Source organism: Gobio gobio, assembly GCF_949357685.1.
Source record: "Gobio gobio genome assembly, chromosome: 17".
Lineage (NCBI taxonomy): Eukaryota > Metazoa > Chordata > Actinopteri > Cypriniformes > Gobionidae > Gobio > Gobio gobio.
The window spans coordinates 46,432,468-46,459,250 of record NC_137110.1 but is presented as its reverse complement, the minus strand read 5'-3'; the positions used below and the strand labels follow the sequence as shown (position 1 = coordinate 46,459,250).

The 26,783-nt window shown below is 38.1% G+C and overlaps 1 protein-coding gene across 1 annotated transcript; it reads left to right on the top strand.

Annotated features, from left to right (window-relative positions):
- The first annotated feature begins 171 nt into the window (after nt 1–171).
- acvr1bb (activin A receptor type 1Bb) lies at nt 172–26,783 on the top strand. Its single transcript, XM_079841421.1, has 9 exons — nt 172–301; nt 15,737–15,982; nt 16,082–16,330; nt 19,375–19,605; nt 19,698–19,865; nt 20,577–20,733; nt 22,375–22,499; nt 22,623–22,753; nt 24,040–26,783. Exons 1-9 carry the CDS (start codon nt 238–240, stop codon nt 24,163–24,165), a joined length of 1,497 nt encoding a protein of 498 aa, XP_079697547.1. The 5' UTR covers nt 172–237; the 3' UTR covers nt 24,166–26,783.

Sequence of the window (26,783 nt, the reverse complement as noted above, 5' to 3'; positions counted from 1 at the left end):
CTATCTATCTATCTATCTATCTATCTATCTATCTATCTATCTATCTATCTATCTATCTATCTATCTATCTATCTATCTATCTATCTATCTATCTATCTATCTATCTATCTATCTATCTATCTATCTATCTATCTGGGTATTGCGCGTGCTCTGTGGCGCGCGCTCCCGTCTAGTCATTGGCGCGTAAGCGACAGCAGAGTTCACGCGCATTCTCAGTGCGATGGGAGTCCTGTGAGGATGGACCCACGGCAAATACTGCGACTCTTGATCGTTTTATCGGGGTTGAACGGAGCGTGTGATGGTAAGAATGAATTGTTTGTTTATTTGAGCATTGTTTTGTTTACAGGTTTGTGTTAGTTTGCTTCGTTTAATTGTGTTTTGGTCGCTGAATGTTTGGCGTTTAATACAACAACAACAACATGGCGCTGGGATTTAACGACTGGCCCATTAAACTCTCTGCTTTTTTCACTGATTTTCTATCATTCTCTGTCAGTAACATGGATATATGAAGTTATATTTTATATATGTTAGTAGTTAAAAAGCAATAATCCAGCAGGATGACAGTGCTTATGATGGAATCTCATAAAGGTAAAGGGCTAGCACGCTAACCGGCTAACTTAGTTTAGTACTAACGTGGCTGTAAATTCGGATGAAAACTTAAGTAAAAGTAAGATTTCATATCCATTTATTTAAGTTGAATATGATTGTTGAACGACATAAAGTTAAAAGACAGTCTGAAGCGCCACATTTGACACATTCAGAGGGGGTGAATTCTGTTTAAAAACCGCTTTACTATTCACATTTGCTGTGCACTTTTCCTTGTTTGTGTTTTATTTGCAATTTTGTAAGTTTATTCATTTTGGGTTTATTCGTTTTATCTCGGTTTGGTATGTATAAGAGGCTTTATAATTAACATGACCACAGTCTCAGTCAGTTTACAGTAAACAAAAAATATTTTTATTTTAACCCTGGTAGGTTATTTAAACTTTTTTTATTTATGTCTAAATAAAATGTTTAACAGTCAGAAGAGCCTATATAAGCAGATACACATTGACTGACCAAGTGTAACCAAGTTCTTCCAAAATGTTTGGGTTACACTTTATTTTGAGGTGTCATGGTTACAGTGTAATTATATATTTAACTACCTAGTAATATTAATTAACATGTATTTACTTTAGAGTTAGGGTTTGGTTGAGGGTTATATGCATGTAATTATGCATAATTTATTGTTGTGACTAAGGTAAACATGTATAAAGTACAATGTGAAATAAAGTGTTAATGTAATTTGTTTGTTAATTAATGATTAATATCATGTTTATGTGTTGTATTTAGGAAGTATAAGGGCAGGAATAGACTGTATACCTCTATTACATGTTGCTTATGTAGGCTAAATAGTGGAGAGAAGCTCTTTGCGTCTGTACAGTTGAAAATCAAGTATGAAATGACATGTTAATGTAGAGACAGAAAGAAGGTGTGTGTGGTCTGCACCTTGAAGTATAGGTCTGCAGCTTTCCTTTGAATGATGATATGGTTTTGAGTAACAATAAACTCTGAGCACAGGTTATGATAATGGTTGGGTGGGTTATGGAGCCTGTTATGAACTCCTCCAGGGGACTATGAGGGGGTTAAATCTCAGCTCATTGTGAAGAGGGGACAAAATAAGGATATGACCGAACAGTGACCCCGTTTCTCTTGGATATGTCTGTCTGGCTCTTTCTCTCCACGTCATATAGAAATAATACAGTTATTCTTTGTCTCTGTTTGGTTTGATATGGGTAACTCATAGCCCGGGGGCTTTCTTTATTACTGTTAAGGTTTGTCCTTTACCCGCTGTAAAAAGGCCCTTAATGTTTTCTGCATATTAAAGGCTTACAGGCTTGGACATGCACACTAGTTTTAAGAGCTCTTGAGTTTCCCCTAAAGGTACAATAAAGTGCATCTTTCTATTGATCAATATGCCTGTTGAGAGAAGGATAAGTTCATTGTGTTCTCTAGTAGCAATAAACTTTGCTGAGCATGTATAATACTTTAAATGTAGGTATATAATCATTTAAAATGCTTTAAAATATATGTATAATGCTGATACATGGCAACACGCTGTTTAGATTCTGAACTGGGACAAAAAGTAGCAACGGGGTTGTGTGATATAGTTAATAGCCTTTTGATGATATTCAATATTTTGGTTTGTATTATATTAATATTTGGTTGGTTTATATTTTGGTTTCTCTAAGAAATGCATAACAAATGCTATTTTCTGCACCGGCAGTTTGTTTCTGCGATGTTTCCCTCTGACTTTAATAAAGCCTGTTGTTGCTCACCCAGTTTTACAGCAACATTGATAACATTAGTAATCCCCAGAGAGCAGCTAATGCTTTTTAATCTTAACTTATAACAGAGCAAACAGAGATTGTGTATCATATTTAATGAGAGAAGTGATAGGCTTATCTTAACACACAACTGAATCGTGCAAGGGATTACTCTGCTTGAAGTACAAGTCAATAATAATGAGCAAATTTCCAAAATGTATTGTACAGAATTCGTTTTTATTTCATCTGCCAATGGGAGGCCATCTAATAATGTAAATATTTATAATATCAATCTGTAATTTGTAGGGTTGTAACGATACATTGTATATCGAGATATCGTGATATAAAAATACGATTGTATCGTTAATGTAAACGATATTATTCACGATAACACTTTACAATAATATTCCATTTGTAACAACAAGGTTAATAAAGGCTGTAGAGGTATTATTAATTTTTAGTTTTATCTGTTAACCTTAGTTAATGCATGAACTAACATGAATGATCAAGGTACAATTGTATTGCTCAAACATTAATACATGCTGTAAAATGTATATTGCATAATGCATTTAGTTCATGTAAGCTAGCTAAATAAGATAATACATCCTTGTTAACAAATGGGACTTGCAGTCTGTTACCTATGACATTTACATACATGTTTCTAGGTTATACCTAAAGAAACATTTATTTATAATATTACTTTGATGTTTAAATTATTTTCTGTAGAATTTGTCCTGTTAGAACTTCTAATTTTAATATATTCATATTTACATGTCTTTTTTAGCAATTTTTGGTTCAGTACTGTTTTTTTTAAATTTTGTGTAATAAAGTTTAGCACTGTTTTTCTTGGAGTGTTATGATTTTTAAAATGTATTATCCAGTATCCATTTTAAAAACTATTAATCGGCTATCGGTTATCAGCAAGTGTGGTCCAACCTAGTTATCGGTATCTTTAAAATCGGTCAACCTCTAGACGTTACTACATTAAACTATTATATATAATGTTGAATATAATGTATAGTAGTGTTGTCAAAAGGACAGACCGGTACTGAAATTTAAAAAATATGTGACGCCTTTAAACACCTCTGACTGGCCATTGTGCTCACACCAAGCCTGTAGCACTCCTCTCAGAAACCGAAGCCTCCGCGTCTCCATCGCCCCCAGGTGGCTGGTCCCAGTTAGGGCTGAAACGATTCATCGAGTTACTCGATTACAAAAATTCCTCGAGGCAAAAATTCTGCCTCGAAGCTTCGTTAAATTCCTATGACGCGCACTATACGCACAGGGATCTGATTCACACGGACCGCTGTTCTATGTTCAGGAAGCACACCATAGCGCGTGATACATTTTGAATTTAGTTTAGATTCTAGATGCCCAGAATCACTATAGTAACTGCATGTTTTACACAGTTTATGTAAGTTGATTACCGTTCTTATAGCTGCCACACACACGCGGCGCGCGCAAGCCCCGAAGCCAGATCGTTTTCACTTTCATCCTCATAAAGTTTGTCAAGTAAATGCTTTTAAAGCCTTGCCAGTTTGAACATTGAAGCGGTTGTGCACTATTCAAAAACAACAATACGGAAAACTTATCCGTTCAGTGCTCAGCTTTTTTCTGTGACACGGAGAGTTGAGCCGTGTCGCGTCTTTGACAACGAGCGCGCGCCCTGAAGGCAGACCTCTTTTCGTGTGAAGTTCGCGGAGAGCAGCACAGAACTGATAGTAGAAAATCAGTAACACACACGCATGCACTCTCCTCTCTCTCTCTCTCTCTCTCTCTCGCGCCAGTCAGACCAATCATGGCAATGCATCACATATACTTAAACTTTTATGTAGCCACGCAACAATAATTTCAGCTTGCGTTCACTGTATACACCGGGATGTTATGTTGTGACGCGATTTTTCGAACGGATGCTTCACCTTAAATGCACCGCTATGCAAGTGATGCAAGCCAAATGCAGCGTTCTATTAAAAATGAATGTATGTATTTCTGCTGTACCAAACTGCAATGAAGCCTCACACACACTCACACACACACGCACAGGTTGCTAGGTTAATATAGCAAATAGGCTCACCACATATGATATATTATTTGTTAGTAGCCTAATGGTAAATGCTGCAGGTGTAGAAATCTACGTAAAACAGATATTTACTTTGATGTCAGCGCTAGATTACAGCATGAAACCTGTTGTGCATATTAATAAATTAAATTGCTTTTCCTCTTCATTTTCGTTATGCATTATTTGTTTTGGTTGTTTAAAAACACGGGGAAAAAATTATCCGATTAATCGATCGATTAAGTGATAGATTAATCGATTACAAAAAGAAACGATAGCTGCAGCCCTAGTCCCAGTATAGGTCATAAGCCCCGCCCCTCCGTGTTTTCTAATGGACGCGAGACAAACTAAACAATCAAATTACACTTCAAATAATTTTTTTTACAAAAGTTGGTTTCTGTCATTGTAGGCAGTTTTTATCACGATGATTCCATTTTAGTGTTCGTTTTTTAAATAAGTTTAGTTTTAGTGAGTTATTTGATGCTATAAAAACGGGGGGTGTGACGTCGTGATTGACAGCTGAGATTGACGGCTTCTCTGAGTGAAGTTGTCACTGAGGCACTAACTGACTTTTTTTGGGAGGAGATCGGAGCTTTAGCTTTAATTTCTACATATCCATAACTGTTTACTTCACACCAACATTTTTCAAACACTTCTGTGTGCTTTCAAATGCTCTAATGCGTTGGTCATTGTTGTCAATCAAATCCGTTGAGTGCATGAGCACAATGGCCAGTCAGGTGTTCATGATTCCATGATTTATGATTCCAGCTCAACAGCGTCACATTTTTACATTTCAGTACGACTTGGTATTGCGGTCGGTACTTTTGACAACACTAATATATAGTAATGCAATGGGGGAATATTTTTTGGTTCTGATAATAATATAATAACAGATGTAATTCAATTACTCCTCAAAATAATTGACTGATTACTCGATTACCAAAATAATGATTAGTGACAACCCTAGTTGTAATGTTACGTTTATGTTGTGTATCTAGGCCATCTGATTCTTCTCATATAACCTTATGCGCCAGAGAAACAAGCGCACAGCCATCTTTCGAATTCTGTGTTTTGAATGTTTTTGCAGTTGCTCTGTATATTTCTATGGCATCACTGTCAGAGAGTATTTTGCCGGTAAAGTAGATTTACTTATTGTAGAGTTAACAATAGTTGTCATGAGCACTGTAATGTTTGATGCGGATGTCATAAATGTCAGTAGAACGGGAATATTTTAAAATGAGTGGTTCATGTTGAGACTACATATTAGTTAGCCTGGATGCCAGCCGAACTTAGCCTTGCCCACAACATTTGAGGCTGGGAAGTTCGGTCTGGACTTGATCCGTTGTGGAGTAACTATGCTCGAACCAGGAGCTGTTCGGACCGATCAAATTGTCAGGGCGGGCTTTACAATGATGGACAGATGATCAACAGTAACGTAATCACATCACCAAAGAGCGCTTGGGTTGAATTCGTTCTTATTCTAAACTGAGAACTTGTTCGTATATGCATTCACCTTTTCTATTTCTCTCATAAATGATGATCTTGTTGGTAAGTACTCCGTGTATCCTTACATTCTTTTTACAACACAGGCAAAGATAGTTTACACTCATCTTATTCTTCTACTTATTCCAGCGTGCGTGCAGTTGAGTTTTGTTGACAACTATTCGTCGCTCAACACGTCCCTTACTCCGTTGCTCTGATTTGTTGTAGGTCTATCCAATTGAGTGCAGAGACATTTTCTTTCCTGGTTCGGTTGAAACGCCTCATAATCACAGCCCAATGGAGCAGTATCACTCATATTCTGACTCGAATCTGAGTATGACGACGTCAGGCTACGTATTTAGTCAGTTTGAAACCGCAATTGGCAGAAGCAGGAAGATGTAGTCGCATCTGAAAGTCATTTGAGTTGCAGTCTCTTATGTTATAAATAACAAATTCGCCATCGTTGATCATGAAACAGTGCCGAAGTCCTCTGTCATTTAATTTCGGATGGACAGGGAAAATAATGTGGTCAGAGTTTTGCAAGAGGATGTCCATTAAATGAATGCGTGTCACATTGTATTGCATCAGGCACTTCCAGTGTGGACAACTCCTTAGTTTTGCTTTGCATCACTTATAACCCGACTGAGTTGTTTTCCAGACAAACATTATCTAAGGGCATTATCTGACCTCTCCAGTCACTGGCATTTGCAGGTCCTGGTTGTAGATAAGCAAGTTTAAAGCTGCCAATGCAGAGACAATTTCACTGGGCCAGAACTGCCTTTTCTTTGGTGGAACTGGGCTTGTCTACCATAAAAACACTATAGCTATTGATTCTCAGGGTGGTTACTATAGAGAAAAACATTTTTCTCAGAGAAAAGTAACATTACTGCTTGCCCATTTGCTTGAGACCACCTGGATGTTTCACAGCACTGCTGAGAACAATGTTCTTTGGATAGATGAGGCAAAATATCTTGGTTAATCGAACACTGCACCAAAATCTCAACAGTAAAGGAGGAGTATGTTTAGGTCCTGGGCAGCATTGCAGGCATTGAATTGCATTGGTTTGATCATGACATTCAAAAGCTTAAATATGTTGACATTTAAAATGATGTCTTTTGATATGATGCATTATCCACTGGCGCAATTTATTCACAATATTTGTCCTTTCAAATAATTTTGTTTAGCAGCATGAAAACTGATTTATTGTCAATTGAACATTGTCAACCAGAACTAGGTTGACAACATGTGGCATATAATCAAATCACTGATGATGTGAATGGGGAATTGGACACATTTGTGTCTTAGTCATATCTTCTTCATGGTTGGCAAGTATACCGTGTGCTGAAAGGAGCACATTGTGAATGTTATAGCTGTTGTCTTCAGAGTAAAAGTGAACTTTAGAGTTATGCCATGCTAAAACAGTCATATGATGGCATATGATATTTGTGTCTTGTTTAGAAACCCGGCTTGCTGTGCAGCGTGACTTCTCTTGCTTTACTGTTGGTTGTTAGAGGACAATGTGAGGGACGCCATAGTGTTCATGTGATCAAATCATTTTGCATGAATGTGAGTGGATATTCCTTGTCTGATATGCGAGTCTCTCTGCATTTTAATTGAGCAATGCACGGAAATGCCAAATTATTTAATTGCCCTTTGAATAGAAAATAAAGACCTTAAGTTATTAAATCTTTGCATGGGTCTGTAAGTGGGGATATGCAAGCTCAATCAAACCTGTGTATTTCCCTTTTGGAGAATGATACTGTGTGCAATAATCAGACTAATCCAATTTCACTACCTCTAAAGTTCCTAATTATCCCCCCTAGGGCTGCATGATTAAAGAACAGCTACAAATTACACCGGCCAATATTCCAATCCGGATTTGAATGGTTTCCTGTTATCAACCCGTAAAGTCCCGTTACTGTTTTCCATATTTCCTTGCCAACTGGTATTACATAATTGTATTAAAGCAAATTTCAAGCTGAGTATGAGGACCAAAGACTTTATCTGTTTCAGGTCATTTCAGATTTCCTGTGCAAGATTAACTATAATGTTTAAGTTTTTCTCATTATTTACTAGAGGTCGGCCGATTAATCGGTTTTACCGATTAATCGGCACCGATAGCTGATTGGTGGAACAATAGGTTATCGGCAAAAATCCACACCGATAGTTTTTCCGTGTTGTGTCCTTTGCTGGAGCGGCTGAGACGGGTGCGCTGTCATTACACTGTACAAGAGCGTTGAGAAGGGTCTGCTGACATTATATAGCATGAGAGCGGCCTCTAGAGGCCAAATAAAAACTCACGGACACCTTGTGTTGTTTACATTCACACGTGATGCTGCGCGCGGCTCTGAGCGTAGCGCTGATACATCAGATGCGCGTTTAAAACACGACAGCGAAACGGTATGAATACAGAACACTACAGTACATGTTGCCAAATAATTATAAAGTAATTAACTTCTTGACTAGATGCTGCATTAACAGGTACATAACAGCAGTTTGTATGCTTGTCAACGAGGCTGAGAGGATGCTAACATTAGCAGTACCTCAAGCAGTTAAAACAATGTGATTAAAAACACTCACAAGTCAGACCTAAATGTTGCATATATAAAATTAGTGATGTGAGAACGCAAACTGTATCGTCATACTGCTGACAGAAACATAAACGAAGCAGAAACGCATTCGTTTTTTATTAGGTAATCGCCTTCTAAAAAAGCAGACTGTTTGGATTTGTATGAAATGGTAACATTACAATAAGATTCCATTTGTAACATTAACTAAAGTTAATAAATGCTGTGGAAGTGTTAGTATGTTAATTTCAACATTAAATTGAGTTAGAATTTTTATTTTTATCTTTTAACCTTGGTTAATGCACTATGAACTAATAAGAATGATCAAGGTACAACTGTATTGCTCATATTAATACTGTATGTAAATGCTGTAAAAATGTATGCATTATGCATATAGTTCATGTAAGCTAATACTTCCTTGTTGCATAGGGACTTGCATAGTGCTACCTATGAAATGTACATGCATGTTTCTTGGTTATAGGTAAAGAAACAAATTTGACCTGTATTATTTTAATGTTTAAATTATTTTCTGAAGAATTTGTTCTGTTAGAACTTCTCATTTTAATATTCATATTTATATGTTTTTAATTTAGCACATTTTCATAGATCGGTACTGTTTTTTTTTTTTTTATTTCTTGTTATTAAAGGGTTAGTTCACCCAAAAATGAAAATTCTGTCATTAATTACTCACCCTCATGTCGTTGGACACCCGTAAGACCTCCGTTCATATTCGGAACACAAATGAAGATATTTTAGTTGAAAGCTGATGGCTGAGAAAGGCTTCACACAGGCCTCCATTGGCATTCAGTACATTGACACTTCCAAGATCCATGAAAGGCACTTAAAACGTCGTTACAAAGTCTATCTCACCACAGTGGCTCTACAATAATCATACAATGCGACGACAATAGTTTTTGTGCGCAAAAAAAAATCAAAATAACACCTTTATCCAACTTGTTCTCGACTTCCGTGTATGCCTCCACGACGCATGCGCGAGAATATGACGCAGATCCGGCGTTCGGACATATGACCCAGAAGCGATTTGTTTACGAGCAGAGGAAGACGCGCGTGTCTAAGCTGTTGGATTCTACATTGATCGTGCTTTAGGTCTCGGCGTAGTGCTCAAAATGGGGTTAGAGTGTGCATTTCATGGAATCCCGAGCCCCGGCGCTACGTCATATTCTCGCGCATGCGTCGTGGAGACACACGCGGAAGGCAATAACAAGCTGGATAAAGGTGTTCTTTTGATTTTTTTTTGCGCACAAAAACTATTGTCGTCGCATTGTATGATTATTGTAGAGCCACTGTGGTGAGATAGACTTTGTAACGACGTTTTAAGTGCCTTTCATGGATCTTGGAAGTGTCAATGTACTGAATGCCAATGGAGGCCTGTGTGAAGCCTTTCTCAGCATCAGCTTTCAACTAAAATATCTTCATTTGTGTTCCGAATATGAACGGAGGTCTTACGGGTGTCCAACGACATGAGGGTGAGTAATTAATGACAGAATTTTCATTTTTGGGTGAACTAACCCTTTAAGTTCAGCACTGTTTTACTTATGTTTTTTTTAAATCCAGTATCCATTTAAAAAACTATCGGTCGATTAATCGGTTATCGGCAAGTGCGTTCCAACCTAGTTATCGGTATCTGTAAAATCCACTATCGGTCGACCTCTATTATTTACTCCTCATATCGTTCCAAATCTAAATTACATTCTTTGTAGCAATGATATTTTATATTGTGCTGTTTAGAAAAGGTCACATATCAAGTCTGAAGAGCTGGCCACATGACTTTAAATTACTAACACTAAATCATAGTCTCTCATATTTACTAAACATGCTGTTTATGGTTGTTCAGTTGTATCTTTCAGCAGGTTTCGGCAGCATTCGTCCTTCAAAAAAGACGTATTGGTAATTCAACCTGCTTCAAAATGTTCAGTGTAGACTGTAATTATGGACAATTATGCATTTTGACATTATCCAGGTTGGAATTTTATGTTCTTGTTATTCCTCGTGGAAAAAGCCTTTTTTTCGAAAGAAGTAGCCTATTATCCAATATTTAATTGATAAAAACATTTCCTTATGGTTTATCTTGTCCAGTAATGATGAATTTCAGTTTATCAGTGAGTAAAAATATGGTTGTAATGGAATACTAGTGTACTGTGTACTAGAATACAGCACAATACAAACAGCAGTATGTGTATTGTTTTCACATGACTTTACCATTGTGCATGTTTAATTCAGCAAGTGACGTCCCGTCTAGAAAATAAAAAGGTTTATTGTTAATCAAATTTTGCCTAAACATCAGGTCTAATCAAATAAAGTGTCAGGGACTTTAGTTTGGAAATGTATTAACATTTTACCTCTGTACATGTGCAAGTACAAACAAGTTCATGTTTGAGGATTTGGCATTGTGAAGCCAGACTTTAGCAGTGAAATCATTCTCACGAGACTATTAGATTTACTGTACTTTTATTTACTAAATGGATTTGCGTTTAGTTTTCTTTGGTGTGTTTTTTTAAATGTTGCTTTCAAATGGGTCTAGACCGAATAGAAACATGAAAAGAATTGATGTTGGGCATCTTTTGTGACCCAACACAGTGCTAAAATTAGCATACAAAAGTGAGCAAATGGTTTTTAAATAAAATTGCATTTATTTAATTTGCAGAGGCATATTTTGACAATATGCAAAATAATTAATTGCATATAACCAAAGGGGAAAATACACAATTTTGCTCCCAATTGTGCAAGAATTTTACCAAAATACTGCAGAGTTTGATTGGACTGTGAATTCAACAAAAGATTTGGGATTTGTTTTCTCCTCCCTGTTGGTAAGCCTAATTATTTTGCTATCCTAAAAGCATGATTATACGAGTTATTGGCATTTCGCTTTTTTCCCACCTGCTGTTCTTATCAGAACACACCTGCGATTCATCATTTGTTAACTTGTGTCATAGACTGTCATCAGTTGCAACATCAACCACAATTGTAATGTCGTAACATCTGTAAAGCAGTAGTTTCACTCAGTTTATAGCCCATGGGGAAGATCCCACAGTGATGACATGTCTTTTTGCGTCACATTGTATGAATGACGCAAAAATATATCAGTATATCAGTAACAGGAAATCCCGTCTATCAACCCATATGCCCACTACACTTCCAATCTGCTGATGTGATGAAACGTCTTCAGTTGAAAACCAAGCCCACATGCTAAATTTAAACATTCTACAACAACCTACATGCATGCGAATTATGACAAACACTATGATTAGTAAATTAGAAATCTTCCACACTGTGCTTATCTGTTTCTGAAAGCGGAACATTTAGAAATGACCTGGTCAATACTGCAAGAGTACACTGTAAAACCAGATCCTCTTAACGTGAATTGATCAAGGCTTTATTTGTTTAATCACTCAGAGTTTTGGCTTGAAGTGAGTCCTGTTGGCATGAGCTGGAGCTGTGTTCAGTCACGCCATGAACGCAACACGCCACAGCCTGCATTCAACGCTGTCAAAACCAAGCCGTGCCAAGAACATTTTGGACACAATCGCTGGCATTTTATTTTTCAACTTTCACTTCACACTTTCTAATTATCCATATGCCATGAAATATATTTCCATAATGACATTGTGTAGGAGCTTTACCAGAGAGTGAATCAAGTGCCAAATGAATGTTGCACATCAGAGACTTGGATAACTCCTTTACACGACTTTATTACATGACTTATAGGACTGCCGGTAATTAGTGGAGCCTTGTTTTACAGTTTTGTAGAGTTTAGATTTGAAGGAAAGCTCTAATGTTAGTCATGGTTTCCTGTTTTTTCCCATATGTAAATCTTTTATGATTATGTAAATGTCAGTGTTTCCCACAGATTAGAATCCAATTTGTGGTGGCGGGTGGGCGGGGGCATGGGTGGAGGGGTGATTGGCACAAATATCGATTTCGATCTTGATTCAGTATCAATTCATATAGCCTATTGTACATATAAGGGAAGTTTGCCTTTTTAGCACTATTTTAAACTTTTCTTGGGTTAAATTATATCAGCTTGCATTCATTAATATTCACTTGTGTCTGCTTGTATAAGTATCATTAAAACCATTAGGATGTAAGTTATTAACTTTTTAAAATTTCACATTTAAAGAAATCTAGTGTTTGATCATGTCTAAATATGTATTTAAATGCAAACCCTAAAAATAAGTATAATAAGTAAGTAAAATACTTTGAGCAATTATTAAAGAGCCATTCAGGCACCTATAGTGGGTAATGGCATTACAAATGAAAATTATTATTTTTCCAGCCACAAAATGACTCTAATTTGCCTCTTTGCATTGGAATTCTCTATTTTAACCTTAATTACTACACTAATTGTAATATAAATAAAAACTTTTTTTTGTAGTGGTCATTAATGGACCATAATTATTGCACAAATAGTAGGCCTATTTAGTACCAAGAGATATCCTCAAAATATTAATTAAATATTATTAAACTAAAATATAGAACATTTATTTAATTGAAAATACTGATTACCAAAAATTGCTGCAAATACCTGTATCGTGAAGCTGTTGTGTATACGCTAAGCCATTCAAATGTATCAGCGCTGCTTTGTGTGGAACTATTGAGCGCTCCGTGAACAACGTGACCGCGCGCCAGCGGGAGATGAGTGTTATGCCACATTAGCGCCAAAACGGTATTTATTGTTTGAAATTCGTATTCAATTTTAAAAGCTTAGACTTTCAAGTTTCATATCGAAAGCAGGTTTGAGAGAAAGAGAGGGAGAGACGCATGAGTGATAGAGAGATGGAGGGAGAGCAGGGAAAATAAATGATTGAATATGCTGCGTGTTTTAAATAGCGTTAAAAACTTAATGAATAACAACGCGCATTATGTGGCGGCCGGTGTTGATTCTGTGGCGCAACGCCACAAATTAGTCTATGTGTGGGAAACACTGAATATTGTTGGTCGATTAAAAAAATATTTCAATATGTTAGGGAAGTGCATGAATAGTCGATTATTTGAATATTCGATCAGTAATTCATATTTGAAAAATAAAAATACTACTCTAATTTTACTATATTACTTTGCTGGCTGTAAATGCAGTGAATCCATGATAAATCCCACTAAAACTGGCAGTTATAACTAAATCCACTGGGGCGCTGTGGAGCGTGTTAATAAGTTGAGTGTATTTGATCACATAATGTCGTCGTCTGCCTCGCGATGTTTGGAATTACTCAGATGAAAATTGAAAATGGAGTTACTTTTGATAAAATGATTAAATAAAACTGAGTTATCATATCACGAGTTCACTACCACAATGAGAATTCACATGAAATCCAAAAACCAGGCAAATGAGGAAAGACTGCTGTCACTTCACCTAACTCCGTTATCTTTGTCTCTCTGCAACGTTTGTCAGCGGAGCGTGTTTTCTCATCATCCACATGATATTATTGTTTTTGTCTACATGAAAATGTGAAACAATATAAACACGATCACCATATTCTGACTTGAGTGTATATGTTCGTTCTGCATGATAACTGGCGCGCTCTGCTTTATTAGTAGGGCTGTAACGATTTGACCAAAAACAAAAATCACGATTAATTGAACATTGTACCTCGATTATGATTTATGAATGATTATTTTGCTCTTCTTCTTTTTTTTGCTTTCCTTTTTCTTGCCTGATAAAATAGAATGATAGTTCACTGATCAGGTTTTTACTGTAAATATTTTCTACTATTAAAGGTGGGATATTTTTTTATTTAAAATACTTGAAGGAAATTCAAGTAGTTTCAGCAGTTCAACTTTCAGCAGTTATTGTCTATGGGGCAGATTTCTGTTTGTTGTACATCAGATACAGATAAATTAACACATTACATTTAATTGAATGCAGTAATGAGAGTGATTGTGTGTGTGAATCAGTCATAGCTATTGTCTCTATTAATTATGAAGCTGTGGTTTGTAGGTATTAATCTATAACGTTTGAGTTTCTAAGCGACTTTAGTGATCAATCACAGGGCAGTGTTGACAATGAGTTTCTGCTCGCGGTCTTCACGCGATCTGCGAGCTAGTGTCTGAGTGTTCGTGTGTCACAATCAGGCATTAGTTCAACATAATGCACATCTGATGGTCTAAAATCGCTTCAATGTTCTAACTGGCAGGCCTTAAAACACATACAAATGACAAAGCTTTGTGAGGACGCAAGTGAAAGTGATCTGGCTTCAGGGCGCACGCGCTGTCACCGCTCGGCTCTCTGTCTCACAGAAAAAAGCTCATGAGCACTGAACGGAGAAGTTTTCCATAACGTTGTTCTTGAATAGTGCACAATCGCTTTAATGTTTTTTGGCAAGCCTTTAAACTCATTTAATTAACAAACTTCATGAGGACGCAAGTGAAAATGATCTGGCTTCGGGGCTTGCGCGCCGTCTCTGTGTGTGTATCAGCGCATATAAGAACGGCGATTAACTTGCGTGTATAAACTGTGTAAAACATGCAATTACTAAAGTAATACTGAGCATCTATAAACAAAGATAACTGCTCCTGCATCTTTCCATGTTCCTGCAAACTGCACTTGATGTGACTGACGGGGCGGAGTCACGTGAAAACCGCAATAACCGACATGGGAAAATTACGTCGGTTAGAGGTTCTAAATTTCAGCTTCGATTAGTTTTCGGTTAATCGTCCAGCCCTATTTATTAGTGCTTTTTTCTGCTCGCGCTGCTTGAGTTTATAATGCTTTTGTACTTTAGGCCTATATTATTCGTTTGCACATATTGTTTAATGTTTTGAACTGAATGAAAATCTTAAGATATAATGTAAGCTTGATGTGTCTCAGGTGAATTGAGTCTGGGGCCACTTTGGTTCGTCTACATCCTCCATTTAAATGTGTTCTGGTTCCCTTGTGATTGAATCATCTCTGTCTGGCTGCTCTTAGTGGACAGACCTGATGATTGGGTCTTTAACCATGAAAAATTGTGTGTGGGGGGGAGAAAGCAATGTGGGACTTTATTTTATCAATCAGGTATTGATTGGATTGTGAATGCTTTCCATACCACCATGATCACGTTTGAAACCTTTTGCCTCTTGCATTTTATTTGTTAAATGCTCAAGCAATGACAAATAATTCATATAAAAGTATATAATAATGATAACAATTGTCTAGTCTGCCTCTGGTTTAAACCCTACACAAACAGACATGTTGCTTAATTCACAGTATGTGACTCTACTGATCTCTGTCACCCCCTGCTGTTGAAAAGACACATCTTCTGGTCCATTCACTGCAGTGTTCATAAATAATATACAATTCATGTAATATATTTGTTTGATTCTCTCTGCAGCTCTGTTCTGTAACTGCACCACACCGCACTGTGAGAAGGATGGTTTTAAGTGTGAGACCAACGGGGCGTGCGTGGCCTCCACCTCGAACATTGAAGGACAGGAGCAGCATGTGCGGCTCTGCATTCAGAAAGAGAAGCTGGTTCCTCCGGGCCAGCCGTTCTACTGCCTCAGCGCACAGGGTCTGATGAACACACACTGTTGCTACTCAGATTACTGCAACAGCATTGACCTCAGACTGCCAACCGGTGAGCATCAATACAATGCATCAGCTGTAATCAATGCCAACAACATCTAGCAAATTCCAGATGTCGTAAAAGGAACTAATGCATTGTGTCCTCTCTCAGTGACAAACGAACCGGGCGCAGGGCAGGACTGGGGGCCGGTGGAGCTCACGGCAGTGGTGGCAGGTCCAGTCTTTGTGCTGTGTGTGCTGGTTCTGCTGGGTCTCTTCCTCTTCCAGCACCACCAGCGCGCCTATGGCCACCGGCAGAGGCTGGAGGTGGAGGACCCCAGCACTGAACACATGTTCCTGGCCAAGGACAAGACCTTACAGGACCTCATCTACGACCTCTCCACCTCAGGATCTGGGTCAGGTTAGTATCGCAAGAGAAAAGGTGGTTCATGGTGTGTAGGATTTATTTATGCATGTATGCGACCGTATTATTTATATTCTATTATAGTGTATTTGATGATAACAACCCTGCTTGTGCACAGTATTCAAATGCTGTGTCAGAAAGAACATGCCTACTTCCATACTATATATAGTTTAAACAGTATGTGAGCTGAGTAGTATGTCCGAATTCATAGTATTCATAAAACAGTAGGAAAAAATGTCCGGATGACCATTCAATGGACGCTTTACTATCCTATGAGGCCACGGGAGAGGATTTGTAAATGACAGTCAAGCGACACAACTGACGCTGTAGGTCACATGACAGTGACAACATGGCAGATGTTTCATTAAAGCTACACTGTGTGATATTTTCCCCCATCTAGCTGTGAAAAGGTATATGACCATCCAGTGAATTTTAGTTTCTGTTCCTCTCAATTCCGATTTCGTTTTAACTCCTACGGTGGCCGATTTAGTCCAAGATTAACATGGCTTCCAGTTCGACCTCGTCCACATTTGACACGGTGCCTGTGGGATATTCTGTGCGCAGTGGGATGGTTGGAACTCAACTGGCCTAATTATTCGGCTAGAAAGAACTGCAGCTAATCCAGAGTGAACTTTGATGATAGTAATGTTTATTCAGTCATCCAATTGCAAGGCATAAACAGGTTTGCGTTGATATGTACATAAATGTGGTTTCTGTGAGAGAACAAATAAGGATGGTAAATATACATGATAATGACATGACAGAAGATACACAGTTAAGAACTGTATAACTATACTTATAAGTTACATTTGTTTAATGTAACCATAAACCAGAGCTTATTGTACCATAAATAGGCACTAAATGCAGCTGCATTAAAAGGAGCGGAGCTGCCGCTGCTGCTGCTAACAAGCGGTGTCGCATTACAAAAGTGTGTGCGCAGCTTTAGCACTGCAGTGCGCTCTGTATAACAATTGTTAATATGCCGATCAGACCTGATACATATTTCCATCAACATACATTACAAGCAAATATTTTCTATAAACGAATAAACATTGTTGATAACAAAATAACTGAATGATTATTCAAATAGGTGAGCATTACGCTATTGTATGTTGACACAAAAATACTTCTGAGGTGACATCAACTGAATTACGCGATGACACACTCTGAAACACATCTACAATGACAATAACTATTATTACTCACGGAGTTATTAACGCACAGAAATACCACACAAGGAAAAACAGACTTTTGAGGAATAATAGGGTTCCTACTTGGTTTGGAAAAGTATGGAATTTGATTTGAGTAATTTCCAGGTCTGGAAAAGTATGGAAAAAATAAATCAGAGTATGGAAAAATATTTATGTTTCCAGACTATTGTCCCTATTTCATTTTCTAAATATAAAATTAAGAATTTCTAAATGTATATAATAAAAATATACACAATCGTTTTTTTCAATGAATGAAAAACTTAGCTTGCCTAGCTATGGCAGTAAAGGTCAGACCTGTGTGTTCCTTCCTTTTCACAGTTCAACAGTGGTTAACACAGCACTTTGTAGTTTGAGAAAGCAAGTTGGGTTTGAGGATAAAACAGAGTCGATGGTGGAGTTCTTAAAGGAATAGTACACCCAAAATGAAAATTTGTCATTTATTCACCCCCATGTCTTTCAAAACCATAAGACTTTATTATATTAACATTTTTAATATTTTAAATCTGAGAGATTTCAGTCCCTTTAATAATGGACTTGTTCACCTCAAAACGAAAATGTCCTAATCATTTACTCACCTCAATGCCATCCAAGATATCCTTGACTTACTTTCTTCAGTGAGTTGGTTGCCATTCTGGATGGCATTGGGGTGAGTAAATGATTAGGACATTTTCATTTTGAGGTGAACTAATCCTTTAAATATCTTCATGTGTCCAAGATTTCCAAGATTAACAAAAGTATTATTAGTTTAGAATGACATTAGGGTAAGTAAATTATGATAGAAATAAAATTTTTGGGTAAATTAATAACCCTTCTAAAAAATTGTGGCATTTTGATCGTTAAGGTCACAAAAGGCAATATTTTAATATAGGATTTCTAAATATTAGATAGCCTACATAGAGGTTTTGACTCAGAGTGTAACATACTTGTCGGCGCCGATAGCATTGTGGGTAAGTGCATCGCCATGTAGTGCTGTTGTGCTTCGGGAGACCCGAGTTCGAGTCCTGCCTCATGGACTTTTCCCAATCCCGGCCCCCTCTCTCTCCCACCTTACTTCCTGTCTAGCTACTTTCCTATCCTAATAAAAGGCAAAAACGCCAAAACTAAATCTTTAGAATGTAACACTTGTTAGCAGTTGAATTTGAAAACATTTTATCAGAACAAGTTAAATATGGTCAGAAAAATCTGTAGGAAGTCTGGAAATTCGAGTCTGGAAAAGTATGGAATTTTGAAATGAAAATTGTGTAGGAACCCTGGAATAAACAAGCCAGGAAATCTCCGTATAACTGTTACTGGACGCTGCTGAGATGAAAACTCTCTGCACATGCACCAGACAAGTCGCCGCACATCGAGTGTTAAAACACGGAAGGCGAAGCTTGAATTTACGGGTATGTCCCTCTTTGGCTAATGTACTTTCAAGATGGAGGGGCAACATGGCGACCTGCATTCGAACCCTTACCCGTATGTATTTTAAATGGCATATTATAAACTTACGAGAATACTTTATTACTTGAAAGAAGTAAATATACATTAATGTGCACATATATTTTTGAAAGAACTAAGTGTTTTTAGCTAAGAATAAACAAAAAAAGTTACACAGAGTAGCTTTAATACTACACACATTCATACTATATAGAACATACTTTTGTAATGGTCAAACTAAATGTAGTACCTACTATATAGTGTGCGATATCGGATGCAGCACAAATCTTCTGAAACCATGTAATGCTTTGTGTGAAGAACAGATTAACACTGATTTCACTGATAATGTTTTCCTCCAGCATGTTGTCAGTTGTTTTATAAAGCCTTTCTCTCTCTCTGCCTCTGCTGCAGGTCTGCCGCTGTTTGTCCAGAGGACAGTGGCCCGTACCATAGTGCTGCAGGAGATCATCGGTAAAGGCCGCTTTGGGGAGGTGTGGAGGGGGAAGTGGAGAGGAGGAGACGTCGCGGTGAAGATCTTCTCCTCTCGTGAAGAACGCTCCTGGTTTCGTGAAGCTGAAATCTACCAGACCATAATGCTCCGCCACGAGAACATTCTGGGCTTCATTGCTGCAGACAACAAAGGTAAACAAATGAATATGCGGTGCATTTTAATACTCTTTATAACATGTATGGTGTTGTCATTTAGGTATAACATTTGTTTCTCTCTGTCACAGATAATGGCACATGGACTCAGTTATGGTTGGTGTCAGACTATCATGAGAATGGATCCCTGTTTGATTATCTGAACCGATATTCAGTCACCATCGAGGGCATGATCAAACTGGCACTGACGGCGGCTAGCGGCCTGGCACACCTGCATATGGAGATATTGGGCACCCAGGGTGAGTGTGTCAGGGTTATTAGGGGAAAGTTTTCAGAAATTAGCTGCAAATGAGCTGCCTTGTTATCTACAGTTAACGTCATGCAGCCTTTTATGTATTATAACTTGTTCTTTGTCATGAAAATAGCCGTGGAAGTTGGCATTCTGTTAAATTACAAACAAACAAACATCAAACATGCAACACGATGTGATGTGGTACAGGGCTTGACGCTTACTTTTTCCCAAGGAGCACATGTGCTTCTAAGTGGAAGAATTTAGGAGCACATTTAAAAAAAACTTTAGGGGGGCAATGAAACTTTATCAAATAATGTGTGTATATATATTTGCCGAAACTACTAAAAGTGCCAAAAATTGTACTAACACTTCCCAGTTAATACCAGGAGAGTCTGACATGTTAATGACTTTAATAAAAAATAATGACTTTAATAAGAATGAATAAACATAAGGAGAGAGCCCACAAATATTGGGTACAATAATCAATATTTATCACTAAAGAATCAAATATATTTAAAATCAAAGTTTCCCTTGACTCCATCTGTCATCTCTGCTATCCTGGCATGGTCAACTTAAGCAGCATAATTTTAGCGGCCCACTGTCATGATGACTCAAAATCTTGAGGCTGTGGAACAGAGATATTGCTATCACTTTCTGACTCTCCAACAGGAATATGTTGTGTGTACATGAATCTATAAATGTTATTTTTGCCCGGCAGGTAAGCCTGGCATTGCTCACCGTGACCTGAAGTCCAAGAACATCCTGGTGAAGAAAAACTGCACATGTGCAATTGCTGATCTCGGCCTGGCAGTTCGTCATGAGTCCGTCTCTGACACCATCGATATCGCCCCCAACCAACGCGTCGGCACTAAGAGGTACGCCTTACATTACAGTGCAAAAATAACATCCAAAAAAACGCATGTATACAAAAACACGTGACTCAAAATGTCTACTAATACGGTCAGTGGTTTGTGGTTTCTAATTTTTATACTTTAAAGCCCAAAATACACAAAGCGTACAGTGCATGTGATGCAAATTTCGTCACCAGAATAGTTTTGCGCTCCGTCTGCTTTATGTAACCATGCATACAGGTCGCACATGCGCATTTAATTTGTTTTGCACTAATCAGTTGTACCACAAGGTGCCAACTAGGGCTGGACCAGAATATTTGAATATTCGTTCAATGGGTTGGTATTTGATTTTCAAATTTGGGATTTGAATATTCTGGGGGGTTTTTGCGCACACCTGGCATCCCCCTCGAAACGGTTCTCATCTCATTGCATATGTTTACACTATAAAATCTGGCGAAATAAAATGTATATATATTTTTTTTTTTTACAATTATTTTATAGCCTAGCCGTTTTTAATAGGATGGACAGTTGAATAGAAACCTAACCTCGTTATACTTAATAAAAATATATTTGCTGCTTAGTGTTCCCTGCAACAGAGTATTCTCTGTCTAGAGCGCACAACTGCATGAGCTTATATGGAAGAAGCCATGCCTGAGCTAGTATTTTGGGTAAAGCTGTGTTGGTTTGACATTGAGGAAAATAGAATAATAGAATCAAAATGTATTAGCCTTTTTACCTGTTAGAGATGTGACTGAGAACATTTTCCCTCACCATCACATTGCAGTGCTTGTGCACTGAGGGGCTGTGAATGAACGCAGCTATGCACAGTTTACTTTCGGTTTGCCAATTCGGGGGCGGGTTGCTTGAATTTTGGGTTCATTAGCGTATTATTCTTAATGAAAAACACGACAACAAACACGACAAACTCTTTTAAATAGGCGCTTTTACATTTCGCTTTGAAACCAAATCTTCAGCGATCATCTTGTCATTCAGCTCCTCACTCTCGTGATGAATGAGATCTGACTCTTGCTGCTGTGGCGACTCTCGTTCAGCTCATGCGGCACGTTCAGTTTTTAATTGTAGTTAATCTGTTCTCTAACTGAACAAAATGATTTTTACTACTCTAATATATCAAAACTGGTACGTAACAGACTTGTGTGTTTTGTATCACTACTGGTGCAGTGTCCGTTCTCGGAGCATGTAAGCTGTGTAAGGTGAGGCGTGCCGCTTCTCGAGATCCCTGCTTTTATTAGAGAGAAGAATATGTTCAGCCCCTTCCCTCCGAAGCTTCGAGCATTCGATGTTGATTACTACCGAAGCTCAAAAAATGTTATTCGGACCAGCCCTAGTGCCAACACTGGCCTGGGCTGTTTCACAGTAGAAAACCAAACTGAAGAGATGGAAAAACAAAATACCGGAGAGTGCAACAACAACAGACATATTGCGGAGCACTTGACAAGTGGTTATGAGAGAGCCATAACTTTAGTTTAAAAGAACACAGACATTTTTATTGGTTATAACTTCTGGAGAAAAATAGCGCAGACACTTGACAAAGATGAAACTTCCTAGAGCGTGGTGACCAGCTGTGTTCGTGCATGCCATCAAATGGAGTATACTTTGGGCTTAAGTAATCCTGCTTGTCTGTTTCTGTTGTGTGTGTTTCAGGTACATGGCACCTGAGGTTCTGGAAGAGAGTATAAACATGCGTCACTTCGACTCGTTTAAATGCGCTGATATCTACGCTCTAGGACTCGTGTACTGGGAGATCGCACGCCGCTGCAATGCTGGAGGTACTGAAATGAATCCAAGCTTTTACCAAAGGCACATTGCACAACAGAAGCACTTGAAGGTGTTTATAATAGCCAGAAAATTCTTTTTGTTCTTATTAATGCTCCTCTTCTGTTCTCTTTCAGGTATTCATGAAGAGTACCAACTGCCCTACTATGACCTGGTGCCATCCGATCCATCCATAGAGGAAATGAGGAAAGTTGTGTGTGACCAGAGGTTACGACCCAACATACCGAACTGGTGGCAAAGCTATGAGGTGAGGGAGATCACAACAACCCATGCTACTACTAGACTATACTAGACTCCACTTACAGTGACCCTCATATGTCATTTTGATGTTAAAGGTGTAACATTTTTGCAGTAAAATATCCAAAAACCACTAGGCCAGTGTTATATATTTTGTTAAGTTGAGAACTTACAATATCCCAATTGTTTCCAACTATTTGTAAATCGTGAGAAAATTGCTCTTTTAACCAAGGAACCGGGATGTGTGAGGGAGTCTCCTGTCAATTTTGTCATATCAGTGTTACCCTCGGTATTTTGCAGAAACGCTTTACTCTTACTACAGTGGGCAACAAGTGTCATAGCAGCCGCCGAGCGAACGCACAGAGTAACGTCATAACATCATTTTCAACACACTCAGATCTGTATCTGATATGATAAACAGAGCTGCGTTACCTCATACTCATGACCGGAAAAGCAGAAGTGGTGCCGGCGACTGTGGCGTAATAAAAGTTCCGCTGCTCGTGAGGCATGTGTTGCGTTCATCTCATTAACAATCGCTCCAGTGGCCTTGTTCAGCTCCACAACACTAGGTCCTGCTCTGCTTCACACTACAGTAACGTTAATAATCGCATCCATGAACATGATTTCTGCCCGAGTCCTATCCCGATTCTTTACCACCGGCTGTGAGGTGAAGACCACATGTCCCAAGATTCTGTCCTCCAACTTGGCGTCATCAAACTACGCCTTTGTTTTGAATAGGCGACCTCAAGCGGATGGAAAAGCTTTTTATATTGCAATAAACATTTTCTATACAAAAATCCTTATACTATTTTCAAAAGTTTGGGGTCAGGAAGGTTTTTTTTTCTTCTAAAATATAACAAATTAAAATAACATGGGTGAACATATATGTGAATATATGTTAAAATGTAATTTATTCCAGTGATCAAAGTGTCACACTTTAGAAATCATTCTAATATTTCCACAAAAATATAGTGCAGCACAACTGTGATACATTTTTATTAGGATTCTTTAATGAATAAAAATTGTATATGAAATGTCTTTACTGTCACTTTTTTATCAATTTAATGCATCCTTGCTGGAAAAAATTATTTAAAAAAAAACCCTGATCCCAAACTTTTATTTTTATTTTTTCACATAATTAAAAAAAGTTTAACAAAATAAACAGTTCAACCCTGTTTATTTTGTTAAACTTTTTTAAAAAATTGGCTAGCTGTCATGCTGTGCAATGTTACAATAGTGAATATATCTGTATGAGAATGATGTAAATTCTCTCACCGATGCGTTTCCTCCCTCCAGGCGTTGCGTGTGATGGGGAAGATCATGCGAGAGTGCTGGTACGCGAACGGCGCTGCGCGACTGACTGCTCTCCGTATCAAGAAAACCCTGTCTCAACTCAGCGTGGACGAAGACATGAAAATCTGAACGGAAACACTACCTTCTGCGAGAGAGAGAGAGAGAGAGAGAATGAGCGTAACACTCCTAGGAAAGATAACGTGTACAGATCTGCTCCCACTCTAAACTATCCTGCCAGTTTAAAAAGTATTTCCGTCCACTGAAGTTGTGACGGGACCTACCTCACCCCATCGCCAAAACTACTGAACCTACGCTACCGTCTCTGAAACGACCTCGGACTGCGAATACTGACACGCATCTACTACTACTACCCAACTCTGTTATGTGACTTTCATGATTTCTGTTCAAATCAATTTTCCCCAAAGATAATTTTTCAGATTTAACCCTTTTAACTTCTGGTGAACACAGTCGTTTGTTGCTGTGAACTTTTGGCGCGGGCTTGTTGCTTTCTCTTAGATCAGTCTAGCGGGCTACCTCGGTTGACCAGTTTAGGCTCTAAACTGGGTGGCGTACACAAACTCCAGATTAGAGCTGGTAAACGGGGTGAATCGATGGCACTGCTAGTCATACTGCTTGTTTCCTTTTCTTAGCCAGTGTTTCATAACCACGTTAAAGCTGTTAGCAAAACAACCTTATTTGCACTTTATTACGGAGGTTTCGTGAGCGTGGATTATAGCCATCTTGATTTTTGGAATCACACACTGGCACACACACGTCTATTCTTACTACTGAACGGTACGGATGTCTATTTATTTTAGCTTGTAGATCCTTCATATTGTTCTTATTTTTTTAATCGCATTAGATTTCCTTCTCTCCTCCATGGGCAAATAAAGCTACTGTACATAGTATATTTTTTAAAAGTATGGAAGTGTAAATAGCATACCCCGTTTTGTCATTTCCGAATCCTTCGACTAAGCTAAAGTGTTGGTATCTTGATCGTGTTTATACGTTCTGAGCGTTGGACAGGAGCAGGATCGTCTGAGATGTGAAGCTGTGCGGGTCACCCAACCAGAACTCCTGGGTAAAGTACAGGCTTTTGTTAAAGTTTGTTTTTGTTTGTTGCTTCTCACTGTAGCATTAAATGACACTAAAACCGACGAGGACACTAATAACGCACATTTTATTCGTTGAGGAGACTTCTTTGTAAGCTTTTGTTTAAGGAACACTTCATGCAAACATTATTTATTCACCCTCATATTGTTCCAAACCCGCAAGACTTGACTTTTTCCCATGCAACCCAAAAGGAGACATTGAGTAGAATGTGAATGCTGCTCTTTTCCATGAAATCAAAGCTCCAAAAATCCACACTATTGTGCTATATTTCAAGTCCTTATATATGCTTTTGACACTCCCAGAATTCATTCCCTTTCATGGTAAAGAAAAGCACAGCATGAGCATTCCTGTTTTCCTTCCAACTCCAATGGAAGAAAGAAAGTCGAACAGATTTAGATCAACATGAGGGTGAATAAAACAGGATTTCAATTTTTGCATGAACTATCCCTCAAAGGCACAGTGATTCTAGAGGAAGTAGATCTCATTCTTCATGCACTGGGCCTGTAATGAGAAAAAACGACTTGAAAATGTAAGTTGACTTGAAAAGTTGGGCGTTAAGGCCTCTTTACTCTTATTACACACTGTATTTATGACTCCAAACTCCCTCTCTTATACTCAATACTACTGCCCTTCTGTCCCTCTCCGCTTCTGTATGAAATATGCAAGATGTAAATATAGTTTCTATAATGTATGACCTTTTTTTAATAATCAACTTTGATTCTGTAGACGATTGTGTGGTTGTAGCTGTGTTTTATTTAATCTGTTTTATGGTTGTTGTTTTTTTATTTGACTCCGTTCAGGTTTAATTTGTATAGCGCTTCTAGCAGTAGGAATTGTCTTGAAGCAGCTGTACTGGGGTTTTGGTCTGTGGTTTTTCATTTGATTTGATTTTTATTTGATTTTTCATCTCCCAAGCGCTCACAGACGTTTCAGGCTTGATGTCTAGAGTATGTGTCTGATGTTTGACAATCGAAATAAGTACTGTTATATCTCATTCGTCCATTTGCAACAATTCAAAGTCACCTTACTCTAAATGTGTCCAGAGAAAGCCAAAAAATGATTGCTTGTAGTTGGAAGATGATTTCTTTAGGATTTTCTTTTTCATGTTATTTTTGTAATATGGATCTAAAAGGATCAAACTGTCAGCATTTGTGAAATGTGATTGTAACACTGGATTGATTGAGTCTCAACACTACTGAGAACCGTAATACTACACTGGCACACTAGCTGCTGACCGTCAAATCGGTCAGTATCATAAGGAAAATCTTTAAGAATTTAGAATAAGAGTTCTGGTTTGACCTGTATTTGTTTGTACTGTTAAACAAGAGTTTGTACATATATTTATAGCTTCCAGAAAGCGTTTCAGCTGCTGGCAGGATTTGGGCTCCGTGAACGACTAGTCCCCAGAGCAGACATCCGTCACCTGAATAAAAGATGGCAGCAGTGTGATTTATGACGTGCAAACAGTCCCAGTCCTGGTTTATCATAAGGAAGTTTCCTCTATCCTCTGACCTCACAGCCTACCTGTAATCTGCGAGTATTTCCCAAATCCACATGGACTTTTCAGGAATTTTCAGTTTCCAATCATGTACGGGGGTAATTATTAAATGGTAATAAACACAGATTTTCCTACA